The sequence below is a fragment of the Stenella coeruleoalba genome (assembly GCF_951394435.1).
Source record: "Stenella coeruleoalba genome assembly, chromosome: 11".
Taxonomy (NCBI): Eukaryota; Metazoa; Chordata; class Mammalia; order Artiodactyla; family Delphinidae; genus Stenella; species Stenella coeruleoalba.
The window spans coordinates 59,401,499-59,419,776 of record NC_137157.1 but is presented as its reverse complement, the minus strand read 5'-3'; the positions used below and the strand labels follow the sequence as shown (position 1 = coordinate 59,419,776).

The following is an 18,278-nucleotide window of genomic DNA, read 5'->3' as shown; positions in this document are numbered from 1 at the left end:
TAAAAAACCATCTTTAGGGCTTCCCTGGTGGCGCAGATGGTTGAGAGTCCGCCTGCCGATGCAGGGGATGCGGGTTCGTGCCCCAGTCCGGGAAGATCCCACGTGCCGCGGAGTGGCTGGGCCCGTGAGCCATGGCCGCTGAGCCTGCGCGTCCGGAGCCTGTGCTCCCCAACGGGAGGGGCCACAAAAGTGAGAGGCCGGCGTACCGCAAAAACAAAAAACATCTTTAAATACGAGAAACACAAATGCAAATCTGCTGACCTTATGGCTTTCCTCTAGGTGCCTGTCTGGCCTAGGATGCTGTTCTCCCTATCTGTAAACCACCTGAGATTTTGTATTTGTCACACCAGTTACCAAGTTGATAAAAGTGAGTTGGACCAGGCAGTGGAATTGCTATGTCAAGGGCAAATAAATGCCCCGCTGATACACAGGTCTGCGTTTATCAGACTTCAGTATGGCTGGAATAGAAAGTCAGCTGAGACTGTTGGTACGAGGTAACCGCTTAATGTGTTTTCAGTGGCCTTTGAAGAGGCCATGACTGTAAAGTAGGATGTGAGTATGTTCTGAACCTTAACAGTACCAGGACAACAGTGGTCGAAAGAATGAGCATTCACTACAGTAATTTTTTCATGGAATTTCAGTAGTTTTCCTTATTCTACCCATTGAATTGGCACAAGAAAACAGATATTTCCTTAGAGGTATCTTCTTCCCAAGTCCAGTCTTGCTTCAATCAATTAAAATATAGCATACAGGGCTTCCCTGGTGGCGCAGTGGTTGAGAGTCCGCCTGCCGATGCAGGGGATGCGGGTTTGCGCCCTGGTCCGGGAAGATCCCACATGCCGCGGAGCGGCTGGGCCCGTGAGCCTGCGCGTCCGGAGCCTGTGCTCCGCAACGGGAGAAGCCACAACAGTGAGAGGCCCGTGTACCGCAAAAAAAAAAAAAAAAAAGAATATATATATATATATATATATATATATGGCATACAAATCACCTTGATTTTTATAACCTGCCTCTTTAAAAATGGTAGTAAGAAGTATAATGTCATCTCCTTGGTTTCTGTCTACTTTGGAGCTTAATATGAATTGTGAAAAGTACAACTAAAGGACTCTAAGAATGTCAGTATAGGTATTAAGAGACTAACACAAGCAGCTACTGTTCTCTCTCAACAATGAAAGGGTACTGCAGTGCACTATTTGAAACTGAATCCAAATACTCTCCTCGTTTAGCTCAGGTACAGCTACCAGGAGAGCTAAGCATCATTTATTACCTACATTTGTTTATTCCCGGTAAGAACATTTGCAAATCACAGTGTCACATCCAGAATACCTACAGAGAAAGGTAATCTTCCAGAAAGCAAATGCTCTCCTTGGGGTAGAGTGTGGAATCCCTGGATAAGATCAATATGCAGGATTCAGAGGCTCTCTAACATAAGCTCAAAATTTTGAAACATGTCTGCATTTAACCTTTAACCATAACACTTGACCTTAACTGAAATTAAGGTACAATATTCAAGTGTTTACCTTCCACTGTTCACATTCCAAAGGGAAGGCAGCCTCTGAAGAAGGTCTCAAAAATAAGTAAGTTTCTTCTCCCAACTCCCAACTTCTGACAAGAGTTAAACAGTCACTTCTTTGTTCTAGTTTTTAGGAATGTCCAAAAATCTTCAGCAAACTAAATCCAGTCTAGTGAATCCTAGGCCCAATAAAAATCCTAAGCAGTCTCTGAAAGCTCCTGGACAAGACAAATTGGCTGCTTTAATCATTGGTTTACTAAAGAAAAACTGGGTTATCTATTTTGTAAGCTAACAAAATTAACATAGGCAGGCATTCTCCCATAGTGAGTGTTACACTCGCAAAGGTCAGATGTGTTGTGGTTAAGTTTTCGTAGTGGTGAGCAAAGAGGTGTCCTCCTAAAATAACATAAGGTTTTTCATGAATGACATGCTAGCCTTTCTTGCCCCTTTAGATATTTAAAAAACACAAAGTAACTATTTTCTATTTAATTCCTTTGTTGAGTTGTACTCAAGTAGCTAATTCTTTGCAATATGACTCATACCCCTTTTTCCTAAACTAGGAAGGAGCTCTGGGTTACAAGTGTAGTGTACACAGTTTGGGTTGTCATTACCCAAACGAAATCAAAAGGGTTTTGTATTTTCTAGTTAAAACTATTTTTAAATAAAGTTAAATGTGAGTTGCTGACTGATACTCAAACGTAAGTAACCAGAATTAGGAGAATAATGGGTGTTTTTTTCCCCTCCTCAATACATTATACCACCCACTCCAGAAGAAATGGTCTACTTACTCACTTATTCATACAGGTAGAAGAAGAAATACTATTGTACTAGGGCTTATCTTGAATCTGTTTTTAGAGATTGGAACTAAATAAACAGATAGCTCTGCTTCATTAAAGACAGAATCCTGTTTTGTGTGAAACTTGTGGAAGAGGCATTCCACAAGAGCCCACTCCCCCTACAAACAATGCTCAACAGATCAGTTCTGGAATTATTGGTCAGTATGCTTCATCTGACTCCCTATCTATACCAGATCCCAAATCTCTTCCCATGCCAAATGGCTTTAAAACCAAACCACACCAAACCTGAAAAAAAACAACCAAACAAAAAACTGGTCTGGGAGGTTATGAAGTCTCCTTGTGAGGGTCAACAAGATGCTAGGATAGCCAGAGCCTTGAGTTCAGAAATCTAACTTATTATACACACGTCCCAGGGTAGTCAGCAGGGCCTTCACACATTTCAGCTTTGAAGCTTAATCAAATTTCACACACAGATGAAAAGCCTATCTCTTCTCCACATGTACATTGGTTCCTCCTCTCCATTCCAATCTTCACTCCTACGCAATCCACACCTGGTTTGACAGCTAGTACAATTTCTAGCTGGAATGTGGGAAAGAGAAAAGAAATAAAAGAAACCTACCCTAGGTTACAAATATTCAGGGAACAAGATGTCCTAAAGATTCTAAACAAGAATAGGGTATATTTCTATATATAAATGCTATCAACATCAAAGACTCAATAAAAAATGCACTAATCAGAAAAGGTCCATTCCTATAAATGTTAAAAGGAATTTGGTTCATGTGTGTCAGAGAACACAAATATATACACAGTTACTTTTTCCAACCCAAATTTCTTGCCTGCTTTAGCTGGATCCTTTAAGATAACTTTAAATGATTTTGTTTCATTAATGTAGAATGAGATATGAGTTCTGATCTTGCGGCTGCAGGTACTTAACCAAACTATCAAGCTATTTACAATGATGGTTTATTTGAAACAGTTCTTCTGAGCATGAGGATTCTTTCTTGCATCAAATGAGTAAGGACTCAAAGCGGGGAGGAAAAGAAAGGTACTTGTCAGTTTGAAAGTCACAAACAATTTATCTTTCTATAATTAGATTAGGAGAAAAAAATGAAGAACCCACTGTAGCAGGAAGAAGCAAAGAGTCTTCTAGGGTCTGGCATCTGCAAGGAAATAAGAAAAAAAAAAAAAGAGTTCTTAGTTCCTATCAATGACAAAAGCATCAACTACATCTGACAATGGGCCACACAACTACAGCCCAATTAGTCTCCTGGTCTGCTGGAAGAATCTGTTGTTGCTAATGGCAGAACACCAAGTACTTTCTGACCCTTAGCTCTTTAGTATCACTAAGCACACAGAAACTTGTTAATTGAATTAAAAACATTCTATACAGAGATCAACGCACACTTGTTGTGTCAACAGTTTTCACGGGTGAGGAGAAAATCAGAATTGACCATCCAGGCAATTGACTTCTGCAGACAATTCTGGATTAATTCCAATTAACTTATATTGATCTTTTTCTCTTCTCATATACCCATCTACTCAGTAATTCAATCATATTTTTGAGCTGTTACAATGTACATCATGGTATTACCTGCTTTTGAGGCACTTACCTAGTAAAAATTGGAGTTGTTGATAAAAACACAAATGGGATAAAGCATTTAAGTGCAAGGTGAACAAACCCTTTTCAGGCATGTGCATTAAAAAAAATTCTCCACCCATTCTTAAGTTTCTTAAGGGAATAAGTCATGTCTTAAACATTTTTTTTGTGTGTGTATCTATCCAAAGAAGAGAGTTCTGCAACAACAGGTATTCAAAAAATGATGCTTTATTTTTATTAAGGGGATAAGAAGGTCTTTGGCTGTTAAAGGATTCTTTTTTTGTTGTTGTTAAAGGATTCTTACCTATTTTTTTTCCCTTATTCCTCACGGGTTACATAGAAAAAAAAATTATCAGTGTGTAAGGAGTTTATTAGCAAAGAGTTAAGTTCCAAAGCAGAAAAATGTTTAGTCTTAAGTGATAGAAGTTTCTCCCAGGCTTTCACTGTAGAGTAGCCATTTTTACTAGGTAACTATCCACACTCTGTGAACACAAGCATCTCATGCAGTGTGTCAGAGAAGGATTCAAAGTTCACCATTTACCCATGTCTGTGTATGCTTTCTTGACACACCCCAGTGCAGTTGTGTCTTTCCCTTCTGGGATCAAATCCAACTTTCTGGCTTCCAGATATATTCAATAATTTGATGTCAGAACCTACCAAGAAAAATGGCCAGTACCTACAAGCAACTGATAAAATATTATTGTTCATAGCTAAGGGGTGTTTGCTTTTAGAATCTCTTTTCTGCTTCTTCCCAGAAGAAACATCAGTTCTGGTACTAAAATGAACCCTAACTTGCAGAAGATCCATCTACTTCACTGTCCAGAGAAAGTAAATGGACTAGAAGGCAACAGGCCAATTACTCATTTTTTCAATAAATATTCACTGAAGGCCTACTATCTGCAAGACAGTGGGGATTATCAACCCATTCCCAGCCCAACAGTATTCCTTCTGCCAGAAGCAGTGTGGCCGAGCAGCCTCAGCCAAGACAGCATCTGAAGCATCAAACCTGGCTCTGCTATGGGTACATGGGGTGACCTCAGAGAAAGGCTTCATCTGTGAAAACTAAAAGATTTTGGACTCTTTATATAGATTTTGTGAGGTTCTGCTGAATCAAATATTCAGATAAGATCAACAGTGAGAGACTCTTAGAGACCCAAAACTTTAAAGTTCTCATTCAAAAGAGTATGAATTTTTTGATGAGTACTAAACTGTACTGCACAGGGGAAGAACTACAGAGCAGTGAAGCACAGTTGTTTGACTAATCACAGTCCATTAAAAAGGCATGATAGATCTAGAATGCAACTTTGATTAAAAAAAAAGAAAAAGGAAAGAGGCAGTGCGCACTAACATTAGGGAAAGCAACTTGGCATGTAACAGAATTCTAATTTAACTAGTAAATGCCTATTCATTAGTGTGTAAAGCCATAACAGAGGATATATACTTAAAAACACAGGCACATACAAAGCTTTAATTTGGTACCATAATCTGAACGAAAATTGGACCCAAATTGCTTTATGTCCAGTTAAATCTTGCTACCATCTGGAAAAAAAAATAGTGAAATAAAACTGGAATACTTACTTGAGATAGATACTCAGTTACTGTGCATTTCCATCTATGGAGTAGAAATATTTCAAAATAAATACGCCATGTCAATTGAAAATCACTCCATCCCCTATTCTTACTAAACACGAATGACTTATTCCTGGGGTATATGGAATTATAATATAAAAGGAGAAGAATTTAAAATTAGCAATTGGATTCCACTCAAGAGCATGGAAAAAGGAAACAGTCCTCTACCTATCAAGCCTTATGGCATATGATTTGGTGATCTCATTTTTGGAGAAATGCAAGTATCCAAAGGGAAATGTTTTAAAGGGGATACTCTAGCCATTTAAAAATTAGCTCAAACAGTAGCAAAAACTGAAATCAAGAGAATCTGAATTTGGGGGCAACATTAGGAAAAGAAAGTTTGTATTAAATAAAAATGACAGCACCTTGGGTGTACCATATGTGGGAATTTCTTTACTAGGGTGGTATGACATGAATTTCATACCTGTTTACTCAGCATGGTCTCTGAAGCCTAGGAAAGACATCTGAATACCATTCTTATGGTGGTTCTTACGACTTATTACTTTCATTTTGTCTCTACCCATTACCTTTTAGGCCCCTGCAATCCAGTTTCTAATCCTAATTCCCTATCAATATTATGGCCTGAAAATCAGGGATGATTTCCTCCTAGTCAAAATCAATAGCCTTTTTACTGGTCCCCAAATTTACCCATGGTATTCGATGTCAGTGATCACCCCATCTTGAAAATATTCTTTATGCTTCTGTGATCTTGTCCTTTCCTGCTACTAACCAGGAGTAGGGGGAAGTGAGTAAGGTGCTCGGGGTGCAAGATTTAAGGAGGCACTCACTCTCAGGGTCATGTGGGTACTAGGTGTTCAGACTGAACATGTCCTTGAATAATCAAGACCAACTGTATTTAGCACAACAAACAGAGTAAAAGCATTTTGCCTCTATTTCACTTACTGTTTTTCCATGGCAGAACATATGGCAGAGACTTGGGAACACGCATGCCTGAAGCCAGGTTACTCTTATGTTCCATAACTATGTTGCTTGCGGGGCTGCAAAAAGAAAGATGAATTTGACTATATGTATTCTTCAGGCAGGCACACACAAGACAATCAAATGTGTTTTTTGTAATTTGGGGGAAAACAACAACCTACATTCTGAAATGTAAACACATTTCCATCAAAACATTCTCACAATGAGAATGATTACCAGCTTCTCTGGAAAGCTCAGTCTTCTGTACAGGCATTAAGATGAGTCTAACCATTTTCATTTTCCAGAAATTGAGATAAACAGCAATGCCATCTACTGTTCAGTTGTATGACAGGCTCATGAACTCAACAGATAAAAGAGATAAAATGCCAAGACAACCAAACAAGGCAACAAATCTCACAGAACTGAGATAAAATTAAAATTGTACCAATGGAATTCATCTTTAAGTTTTTCTATCTCAGTGCATACACAGACTAAGATACATTTATTATAACTAACTGACTTCAGGAGCTAAAAAATAAAAATTGATAAGTGTTCTATTTGAGGAAAAAAATGAAGTCTAGCATCTAATTCCTTCATTTTCTAATCCAGAAGTATTCTCATTTGGGTTTGAAACATGATCTTTTTTTGCCACGCAGCTTATGGGATCTTAGTTCCCTAACCAGGGATTGAACCTGTGCCCTCGTCAGTGAAAGCACGGAGTCCTAACCACTGGACTGCCAGGGAATCTTTTAAGGTTTGAAGATCAAATAGTAATGAAAAATCTTAAGAGGTTTAAATTAGATACAAAATCAGTGGGAAGAAGAGATGCGTTTTCTTTCCTACCCATTTGGTATTATGGATTGCCCAATCTCAAGTCAAGAACTTCTGGGCTTCCCTGGTGGCGCAGTAGTTAAAAATCCACCTGCCAATACAGGGGACACAGGTTCAAGCCCTGGTCCAGGAAGATCCCACATGCCGCGGAGCAATCTAAGCCCATGCACTACAGCTACTGAGCCTGAGCTCTAGAGCCCACAGGCCACAACTACTGAGCCTGCGTGCCACAACTACGGAAGCCCGCGAGCCACAACTACTGAAGCCTGCGCGCCTAGAGCCTGTGCTCTGCAACAAGAGAAGCCGTTGCAATGAGAAGCCCGTGCACCACAACGAAGAGTAGCCCCCGCTCGCTGCAACTAGAGAAAGCCTGCACACAGCAACGAAGACCCAACGCAGCCAAAAGTAATAAATAAATAAAATAAATTTATTAAAAAAATAGAACTTTTAAGATTACTTTTTCCTTAGACACTAGTTACCCAGAGTAAAAATGATACATGTGGTATAGCTAGAGAATTTTTTCAAAGCATTAAAATAATGTGAACTTAGCAAAAACTCCAACTAAGACATAAGAATGGCTGGCGCCACTGTCTCCCTTACTAGACTATAAGCTAGTATTTTTGTGTTCCCGTGGTAATTAACACAAAGCATGTGACCTTTTTATGAATCAAGGAATAAATAAGGAAAAAACCCCACCAAAACTATATCTAGACTAAATTACCACCAAGTAACATCATCAAGGAAAGAGGTCAATACATGCTTTGGTGGCTTCTATTGGTAACAGAGCACTGTGATTCTGGGAGGAAGAGGTGGGAATGAGACCCTTTCATTTACCTGTTGTTGCCACAGTAGTTGGCTTCGCCCCAGACAAATGGGGTGCTGGTCTGTTCCCACAAATCTGCCAAAGGAAGCAAAACATGGTTTGTGGTACTACTAGGTAAAACACCAATTCATGCTAGTTGAATTTGTAAGATGAGAAATAATAAACATAAGTTTAGAGAAGTAATAACTGATCAAGTACCTGGCCTAAGTGACAGAGTAGCAAGAATTTAATTGAAGGATATAAACACAAGTGACATAAATAATAATAAATGTGCCTAGTAGCAACCAAACACAGATGGTACAACACAATTTATGGAAAAAAACAGATGTAAAGAAGTGCTTTTTCCAATCAAGAGGGATAGGCTGTTCCACGTGTCTGCACAGAGAGAAATATGTGCTTGTATTGGGGCCCAATAAAAATAACAAGTCATTCTGAACAACATGGTATGTTCATAAAAAAGGAAAATCTTCCTTCTGTCTAAAGCAAATGACTTGAGATTTTGACATTGTGAAGAAAAAGATGTAGAAGCATTTCACCTTTATCCCAGTCTTCATCGCAAGGAGGGCACTGCCATGTGCTCTCAGCCAGAGCCTCTTGTCCAAGGTTCCTGGTTTGGCTGACTGCAAGACAATAGAGATTCTGACTTAACAAGGGAACACTGCCAAGTTATTATGTTTAAAGGGGTTAGTGGCTTAAAAGGTTGCAGGGTCTTTGTTTCTGAAAAATGGATGGGATGAAAGCTAAACAGAGAGGTCTTATCCCCTTGCCAACAGAAGACAAGAAAGAGAAGCAGAAACAAAGATGTTTGCCATATTTATGGTAATAAAAGAATTTTCATTTTTAGATGAATTATTAGCAAAATGAAATCAGGTTGTTCAGAAGAGAAAGCAGTCTGACAAACACAACCTGACAACCTTTTGCTGCTAAAATAAAAATCTCAAAGGCAGAAAACCATTGTTCTTCTGAAATGATGAAAGCCAAAATCAAGGTGATAACGTAGCGTCATATAAATTTGAAGGGGCTAACCTCCAACACTGAAACATTTAGCTAGTCAGTCTTACCTACATCCTGCTCAATACAGCTTTTGTCATCACAGCTTGAGATATGATGACTGATTTCAGCCCGAGGAACCTGATGGCGAGCATTGAAGGGACAAGTAGCCAGTTTGTTTGCGATGTCAGGATGATTCTGTGAAAAAAATTAAAGGGGTCCGTCAATAAACTTGTGGCTTAACTTGGTAGGTAAACTCATAGTAGAACATTAAGAGGGAATTATTTATCACTCATATGGACCATAGAGACATTACCTCAGAATCATCAAAAGCTAAGCCTCTTTGTTATGATTATAAAGACTGACAACACAGATATTGGGGTTAAAGTGGCTTGTATGGAAGTAAGCAGTGAATTTAGGATGGGGTATTTGAAACATATCTTCACCCCGTTTACTTCTCAGGGTCACAAGATTCAGGTGGCACAGCCTGTAATGGTAGAGCTCTCTGGACATCTTTGAAAGCTGATATTCAGGACGAACAGCAACACTAAAACACACTTAGTCTGCATTGCAGTAGTGCCCCTGCTACTGCAGTACAATAGTGCAGGAAAACAGCTGTTGGAAGGGAGCTGCAGAAGAGGCAAACCCAATGATTTTTCAGATTAACACAGGAACGCTTATTTAAAGTAATGATGCCTGAAATGAGGCTCTGAACAATTTGACCTTTATTTCAGCTATTTCACTAAGGAAAAGTCCAAATGATAGAGAACTCTGCTGACCAAGTTCTTTATTTTAATGCAAAACAAGAAAACAAAACAAAATGTTTAATATCACCCAAATCCTATGGTAAGTTTACCAGCAATTAAGAAATTTATTAGGAGAAGCAAAAGATGTATCATAAATGATACTCAGAAAAGTAAAAATAATGTAAAGTGGGGAGAAGGGTGGAAAAATATAGGGGATGGAGAAAATTGTGAGGGCAGGTATCTCCATGATTTTTGTAAGGGATATCAGGCATTCGAATGCAAAGGTTTTGTAGCTGAAGATTAAGAGCATTAGAATAGGGGAGTTATGACAATGTCTTCTTACCACTTGGACCCCTTTCCCAACCTTTATCCTTGGAACATTTTTGAGAGCCTAGGGGAGGAAGTTGTGGTAGTATTTGCTAGTCCATATTGCCCAGGTTCAACCTTAAGGAATCCTTGCTCTAGAGATTAAAAGGAGCTGAGAAATAATCAACAATGGCATTATAATCATGCCTCCAGGACTGCAAGAGAAACATCCTTTGAAGAATGTTAATGCATACTTGAATTGTATGCAGGTTTAGATTAAATACTAAAATTGTTTTCCAAGCATAAATCCTGGCAGAACTTTGGCCTCTGTATCTGACATCTATATTCTAACAATCCTTTCAAACTGCCTCAATTAATATATCAGCATTAAACTAGCTTACATCAGCTAAGTCTACAAAAGGGTGACCAGAGGAAAAAAAAATCTTTGAGCTGGTTTTTTTTCCCCCAAAGATGCTTACTGTTGAAACTTGGAGAAAGTTATTTTTAGGAATGATCTTTCCTTGGGTTAACCTCTAGCTGTTCAACTTCTCTAAAATTTCTAAACAAACAAACAAAAAAATCAGAAATAAGTGTATTACAATACTCAATCCTTATCAGGACAATGAACACATCAAATTCACAAGGCAAGAGGGATTTCTCACTGCTAGCAAAAATTAGTGTTTCCTCTTTACAAAGGCTGCGAAGATTCTTGAGAAGCTGTTTATGAAGGGTGCTCTGTCACTAGTGGGGGGAAAACCAAAATAAGAAAAAACTTACATATCCAAGAAATAAACTAATTCTTTTCTATAAATATTGGTATTTAACCCAAAGCAATTCTGGCATTCAGTTAAAACATTTATGCTAAAATTATTTGATAGTTACAAAATTTGGCTTTTAAAAAGAACTCAGGAGGGCATCACAGGGCAAATTAAGAAAATAATACCCTACCTTTCTGCACTTGATAAGATGATAAGGAAACCTGCAGGCCCTGATCTGGTGGTTTTTATCATAGGGGCATTGTAACAGCTTTTCAGGGTCCAGGGTATCGACTGAAAGAGAGAAAAACAGGGTAAGTATAAAGCTTAACAGGCCCTTGTAAAACTTCAGCATCCCCGGCACACTGGATTTTTTCAACAGAATCTGTAAGAGTTCAACAAGACAGCCTAACGACGGCTTGGACTTTTTTTTTGAAAGGGTGACTAAACATCTGAAAATAAAAATGTAACTGTGAGAAGATAAAACTGCGTTATCATCGAATCTTCATTAAGTCCAGCAAAACCAGCAGTCATGGGGTGGGGTCTTGGTTCAGATTTGGTTGTACATGAATATTGCTGTTTTCATTGTTGGTTACCCTTATTATAAACAAAAAAATTAAATGAAACATCTTTTCCTTTTCTAAAAGTGCTAATTCAGTGTCATAGGACTTGCGTGGTGGCGCAGTGGTTAAGAGTCTGTCTGCCGGTGTAGAGAACACGGGTTCGAGCCCTGGTCCGGGAAGATCCCATGTGCTGCAGAGCAACTAAGCCTGTGCACCACAACTACCGAACCTGCGCTCTAGAGCCCGCGAGCCACAACTACTGAGCCTGCATGCCCAAACTACTGAAGCCCACATGCTCTAGGGCCTGTGTGCCGCAACTACTGAGCCCATGTGCTGCAATTACTGAAGCCCGTGTGCCTAGAGTCCGTGCTCCACAACGAGAAGCCACCGCAATGAGAAGCCCGCGCACCACAACAAAGAGTAGCCCCCGCTCGCCACAACTAGAGAAAGCCCACGCACAGCAACGAAGACCCAACACAGCCAAAAAGAAAAAAAAGTGCTAATTCAGGGTCATTCTTATCTCTAGCTAGTTCAACCAGAGCTTCCCAGCCAGTATGTTGAAGGTTGGAATGGACAGTGTACTGATACACTGCCGTGGGGGTCCATTGCATGCGTGTCCCCTATTCCCCAACCAGTCCTAGGGTAAGTTGAGGGTAGTTAATCCCCTACACTAGCATCCCTATTTACTAGTATGCTATGACATGAAAAGAGTTGGTAAGCATTGCTCTATATCAGTTATACGTTCTATGGAAGCTTGAGAAATATTCATTGATAGATTTCTTTTTCGTCTGTCTGCTTTAATGTACTTCTATAAGTAGTTCCTGATCTTGGTTAATCTAGTTACCTCTCAAATGAAACCAATACCTTTACCAGATCGGTGGTTTTACTTTTCATATTTTGGAACATAATGAGAGAAAGACAGAGAATTCTTTAACCTAGTGATTATCAAACTGGCCAGATAAAAAAGTAGAATAATCTGCAAAAAGAGAACCCGAAGTTATTAAGACAAATGCAGATACCTTAAAGGGGCTGCTGTGTGAAAGAAAGCCCCTAACCTATATCACGCTATTTAAAAGTACCCTTAGAAGACTATACTTTTAGGGACCATTTCAATAGTTTGAATAGAAACTAGAGAAGTTTCTCTGAACGTGTACAACTATCCTTATGTTCTGCAAAATGTCCAGGCTGAGCCCCAAATTTTAAGAAGCCTGGTTAAAGAAGGGAAATTAAATGGTTAAGCACATTCTGAACATATTATGAGGACAAGAGGCAACCTAATAAAATGCTGTTGCCACCACTGAAGGCAATAATAAAAGTGAAATAAGATAAATAATTCACATTTGATAAGAAGCTTATAAACCAGGAGACTGCTATGAAAATCAGAAGCTAGTGGGGAATTGAAACAGACAGCTTCACTGGAAGAGTGGTAAACATGGGATAAATTGCTAACCATGATCGTGATGCAAATGAGCCAGAAAGGTGACTTGAAGGACAGAATGAATAGGAACGAAAAGTCTTAAAGGACAAGCAGGCTTATTATGCCAGCCAGGCTCATCCTGACCAGCAATCTTTTCATATTTCTGAAGCTTCAGGACACCCGGGAAGAGTGTACGGATGAAATTCTTGTTAGTTTTCCTTCATTTAATCCATTCCATCACTAGCAAACGATACACCATGTCAGCAGCTGACAGAGACTGGACGTACTTTATGATTCATACACATTTTACTGCCCATACAGTGGTATTCATCAGAGTTGATAATGATAGCTTCCTACCAAAATGCTTTACTTTTTGGTCTCTGATAACTTAGGTCAGCTCTAAACTGTTTTGTGTTTTTTTTTGTTTTTTTTTTTTTTGCGGTACGCGGGCCTCTCACTGTTGTGGCCTCTCCCGTTGCAGAGCACAGGCTCCGGACGCGCAGGCTCAGCGGCCATGGCTCACGGGCCCAGCCGCTCCGCGGCATGTGGGATCTTCCCGGACCGGGGCACGAACTCGTGTCCCCTGCATTGGCAGGCAGACTCTCAACCACTGCGCCACCAGGGAAGCCCTAAACTGGTTTTTTAGATTAAAATTTTTTAAATTTTATTTTTAATAAAAAATTTTTAATGGTAATAAGATACACATAAAATTTATCATCTTAACCATTTTAAAGTATACAGTTCAGTGGTGTTAAGTATATTCACATTGTTGTGCAACCAACCTCCAGAAATTTTCATCTTGCGAAACTGAAACTCTATACCCATTAAATAACTCCCATTTCCTCCTCCCTGTAAACCCTGGCAACCACTATTCTACTTTTTGTTTCCATGAGTTTCACTATTCTAGATACTTCATATATGTGAAATCATATGGCATTTGTCTTTTTGTGACTGATTTGTTTCACTTCCCACAATGTCCTCAAAGTTCATCCAGAGTACAGCCTGTGACAAGCTTTCCTGTACCTATTTTGCTATTTGCTTTCTTTTAACTTAACATATCTTTGAACTCCTTCTATGTCAGTATGTTAAGAAATGTTTCACTGCTGCATACGGATGTACCATAGATTCTTAATCAGTTCCCTTACGGATAGACATTTAAGTTGTTTCCAGTTTTTTACTCTTATATACAATGCTGTGACTAGCAATATAACATATACTTCTTTGTGCATTGTACAAGTATTTCCCTTGGGCAGATACCTAAGAGTGCTACACGAAGTATACACGCATTTAAAGTTGTAATGAATACTATCAAACTGCTCAGCAAAAATCTTGAGTGGCTTTCTGGGAATATAACTTAATTTGGAAAACAAAGCAGGCCCTGTGGACAATCTTCCTCCAAGAGCGTAGACTCAGATGTTCCTCACACTTGCATAGAGCCCAGAACCCATGGTGAGAAATGGAGGAAACTTCACAGAAATAAGGAACTAGACTTGACGAGTGTATCATCAGCTAAGAGGTACTGCCCAAAGACAGAAGCTGGAGATTTTCAGGAGTCTATCAGATTAATGTTACAGTTTTAGGTCACTTTGGGAAAAAGGTCAAACATATTCTAAAGCACTGTTTCTCACTTTAACATGATTCCCGGTGCTAAATCACTTGGGGACTGTGTTAAAATACAGATTCTGATTCAGCAGGTTTGAGATGAGGCCTGAGGTTGTGCATTTCTAACCTACTTCCAGGTGATATTTTTCTTTTTTTTAAGTCTTAAAACAATGAAGCTTTATTAAGAAAGACATAGATAAAGAAATGCTATAGACTTAAAGGAGTTGTTTCTTCACAAGCCAACTTATTTATTTATTAAACTTAATCACAAAACTTAAATAAAATTGTAAACATACAGCAAAATTCACCATTTCCTTCTTTCTTTAACAAACATCTACTGATTATCACTACGTAAAAAAGTCTGTTATGTAGCAATACAGTAATTAAAAGAACCAGGTGATATTTTTCTAAGAAAAAAAAAATCACCACTGACAAAAGTAATGAATAGAGATATAAAGGGGAGATGTTGCTTTCTAATTTAATAGAGTAGTAAGCTTCCAAGAATAAATAAATATAAATCTCTCATATCTATCTCACATGGAAATCTCAGATTTTAATTAACACATTTTTAGAAAAATTAAGGGGGTGAAGGAGGAAGCCCTAAGGAAGATCAAGGAGAATCAGATCCATTATTCTCAAAGTATGGTCCTCAGATTAGCATCATCACCTGGGAACATGTTAGAAATGCAAATTCTTGGGTCCCAGACCTTCTGAATCAAAAATTTTGGGGGTGGGGTCCAGCAACCTGTGTTTTAACAAGCCTCCCAGGTGATTCTGCTGCATGCTAAAGTTTAAGAATCTCTATTGTAGATATTTAATAAAGATTGTTTCCATGTAGTTTCTACATGTTGGTGATAAAGATTCTATCGGACTCTTCCTTGAAGGTAGAATGGGACTAAAATACCCTTTAGTTAGAATTTATAGAGATTCTGAACAAGACAGAAAGTAGGAAACAAAGGAGGCCTTGTTGACGAGTTTTATCCACTCAGATGTTCCTCAAACTTGGTCAGGGTCTAGAAACCATAGTGCTTTGTAGTAGCAAGTAGGGCACTACACATAAACAACATATAAGACTCTGGTTCTGACTCTGTCCCCAACTACCTATGTAACTTTAAGGCAAATCAATTAATCTAGGTTCTGTTTTCTCAGTTGTAAAATTCGAATGTTGAATGAAATGATTTTTCAGGTCTCTTTTGGTGCTACACTTGTATGATCCTAGGTCTCCTGGTTCCCATTTGATTTGTTGGGCCATCTAGATTCCTGGATCACTCGAGAAACAAGAATCCTCCCTAGGATTTCTTTAAGTCTAAAAACTCAGCGTACATCAACATTATGTATATCATATTATCCCACAAAATAGAAAGAAACCAGTTAGTTAATGACTATCCCTGTGTCATTAACAGGAGAAACTGAAGTCCTGAGGAATGAAAATGCTTCATTTAATAAAAATATAGTTTAACACAGGTGTCCCAACCACAGCTTTCTCAAAGCTTGATGACTTCTCATACTTCTTTATTTAAATTTCAAGTGTCGTATTTCAAATTTGGACATTTCTCTACATTACTAAAACAGTCTCTGGGGAGACATTTTCTTCTCAGCCGTCTAGTGAGAAAAGTGAATCTTTCCCAACACAGTAAAAGTCTTGTCAGACAGAAAACTACATGTAAGTAATTTAACTTATTTTCTAAAAGCAAAAAGAAGTACGTACTGTAAGTTTCTTCCATGTTGGAAATGAAGGAGCCAAATCCAAGTGCTGGTGGGGGGGAAAAAAAAGCAATGGATCAGGGAATCAGAAATGAAATGTATCAAAAGTAGCCCTAAGAAGTGGAGTCAAACTTGGATTCAAAGTAGAATTGAAGTCACCCAAGTTCAATATAAAAAACCCTTATAGCACCTCCCTCCCCCTCAATAAATTTCTCCCCTTCAAGGCATTCTTTACTACTTGGAACCATTTTAACATCATTTGCCCAATTCACACTCTTGGAATAAATTCTAGGGCTCACAGTTAAGAAAAACCAAATATGACTACTAACTTAAACTGTATTCAGGCGATAAGATGTCAGTCTATGTTAAGTGCCATTACAACACCCTGTCACTGTTTACCATCTATTAGGGTTTGATGCTATTTAACATTAGAGGGGGCAAGTCAAGCCCACCAGAATACTGTTATTTAAACTTCAGGATAAACAAAGGAAAAGGGTACTATGTTAAAGCTCTCCTCTCAAGTCGTCAAAAATACAGGATGGGCAGGCTGCCAGTCTTGCTTCTCCCCCGGGGACCTGGGGATGCTGGAAGCCTGTGTCAGACCGTACACTCAATCCATCCAATATGTCCAGAGACATTCTAGTTTACTACTTCTATGACTTTTCTTAAACATGATTAGGAAGTACCGTACTTTTTCCAGTGATGCTTTACCCCCCTCCCCAAATCTCCTATGCTAAAATGGATAGACTTGGTTATTTAAATCTCTCCAGTTAATACTCATTCCCTCTATGCATTGAGGCAAAACTTCTGAATGTTAGGACTCGAGAACTGTCCATTTTATAGTTGACAGTCATAAAAGAACAAGTCTGTAACAGAAATGTGGAAGATTAAAAGACAAATTTTTTTTTAGTGTCAGTCCTCTTCCACCTGAGATTCCCCCCTATTGAGCTCTGTGATTAAATAAACTTATCATTATAGAAAAGACTAAATTTATATAAAACCATCTCCATAGGAAACTTCTGAAAACTGGCTAGGTTTACATCTATTGCCTCTAGAGCCAGCTCTCCTTTGCCGCCTCATACAATTCCACACCCCTTCCCTCCATTCTATGACATAAGCAGCCTTGGAACCTATGATAGGAAATACAAGTGATCAGCTGGAACTCGTTCAGTTATTTGCTGCAGAGCTCATTTGTAAATGACAATCATCGGTGAAACTGTCATAAAAAATATTTTTCATGTCTGGATTAAGAAATTCTGACATTCCTTTTGACATGTTACACAGTTACTTTATACTTTTTCAACAACAAAAAAAGAGAATTGGAAGAAAGAATCAAGCACTATGTTCCTTGATTTTAAGTCATTTAAAGGAGCAATCAGTGCCAGTTTCATCAACTTGTAGGGAGCCACCCTATCCTTTGGGGGCAAAAAGACTAAATTACACAAGATTAAGGGCACTGGAATCTATAGCCTCATCATTCAGCCCTGTCCATCTAAGTATCTTCCGTATTAAACTGTTAACAAGTGAGTCTTTTACGTTTTTCCTAGTACTAGACATTGGTGTAATGGACAAATGACACTTAGCAGGCAAGCTTGGGGGCTGGCTGCAGCCTGAAGCAACTGGTTACACTCTTAACCGAGCTGGGGTCTCGGTAAAACCATCATTTTTCTTCCTTTAAACAAAACAGAGTCGATTTAAACAATGGGACTAAATAAGAGAAGGTGGGGAATTAACTTAAAAGAATGGAGACACAGGAGCTAGGGAGGACCTCGAGGGGACGAAGCAGCGGCGGCACCACAGGTTGCCAAAACAGCCGCACTGAGAACCCACGAGGCCGAAAGCTCTGGGCAGAAAAGGGAAGATCCTAGAAGGTGAAGGTATCCCAGCCCACTAAAGGTGAGGTCTTTGGAGGCCCCAAGCCGGGGCCCGCGCGCCATTCCTACCTCGGCCGAGTCACACTCCCGCTCACACTCGCCTTCACCCCACACCCGCGCCCAGCAACGCTCACTTCCGGCCCCTGACGTTAGGGGGTGGGGGTGGGGCCCCCACTTCCGGTGACGGAGGCTGGACTCTGACCGAGCGAGGCG

General features: G+C 39.2%; 1 protein-coding gene across 1 annotated transcript; it reads right to left on the bottom strand.

Moving 5' to 3' along the window:
- Positions 1 to 2,934: 2,934 nt before the first annotated feature.
- On the bottom strand, positions 2,935 to 18,248 carry GTSF1 (gametocyte specific factor 1). Its single transcript, XM_079937230.1, has 9 exons — positions 18,135 to 18,248; positions 16,196 to 16,240; positions 11,099 to 11,199; positions 9,170 to 9,296; positions 8,645 to 8,728; positions 8,120 to 8,183; positions 6,440 to 6,534; positions 5,486 to 5,519; positions 2,935 to 3,470 (listed from the first exon to the last, which is right to left on the bottom strand). The coding sequence occupies exons 2-8, from the start codon at positions 16,209 to 16,211 to the stop codon at positions 5,503 to 5,505; spliced, it is 504 nt and encodes a 167-aa protein (XP_079793356.1). The 5' UTR covers positions 16,212 to 16,240; positions 18,135 to 18,248; the 3' UTR covers positions 2,935 to 3,470; positions 5,486 to 5,502.
- Between the last annotated feature and the right edge of the window lie 30 nt (positions 18,249 to 18,278).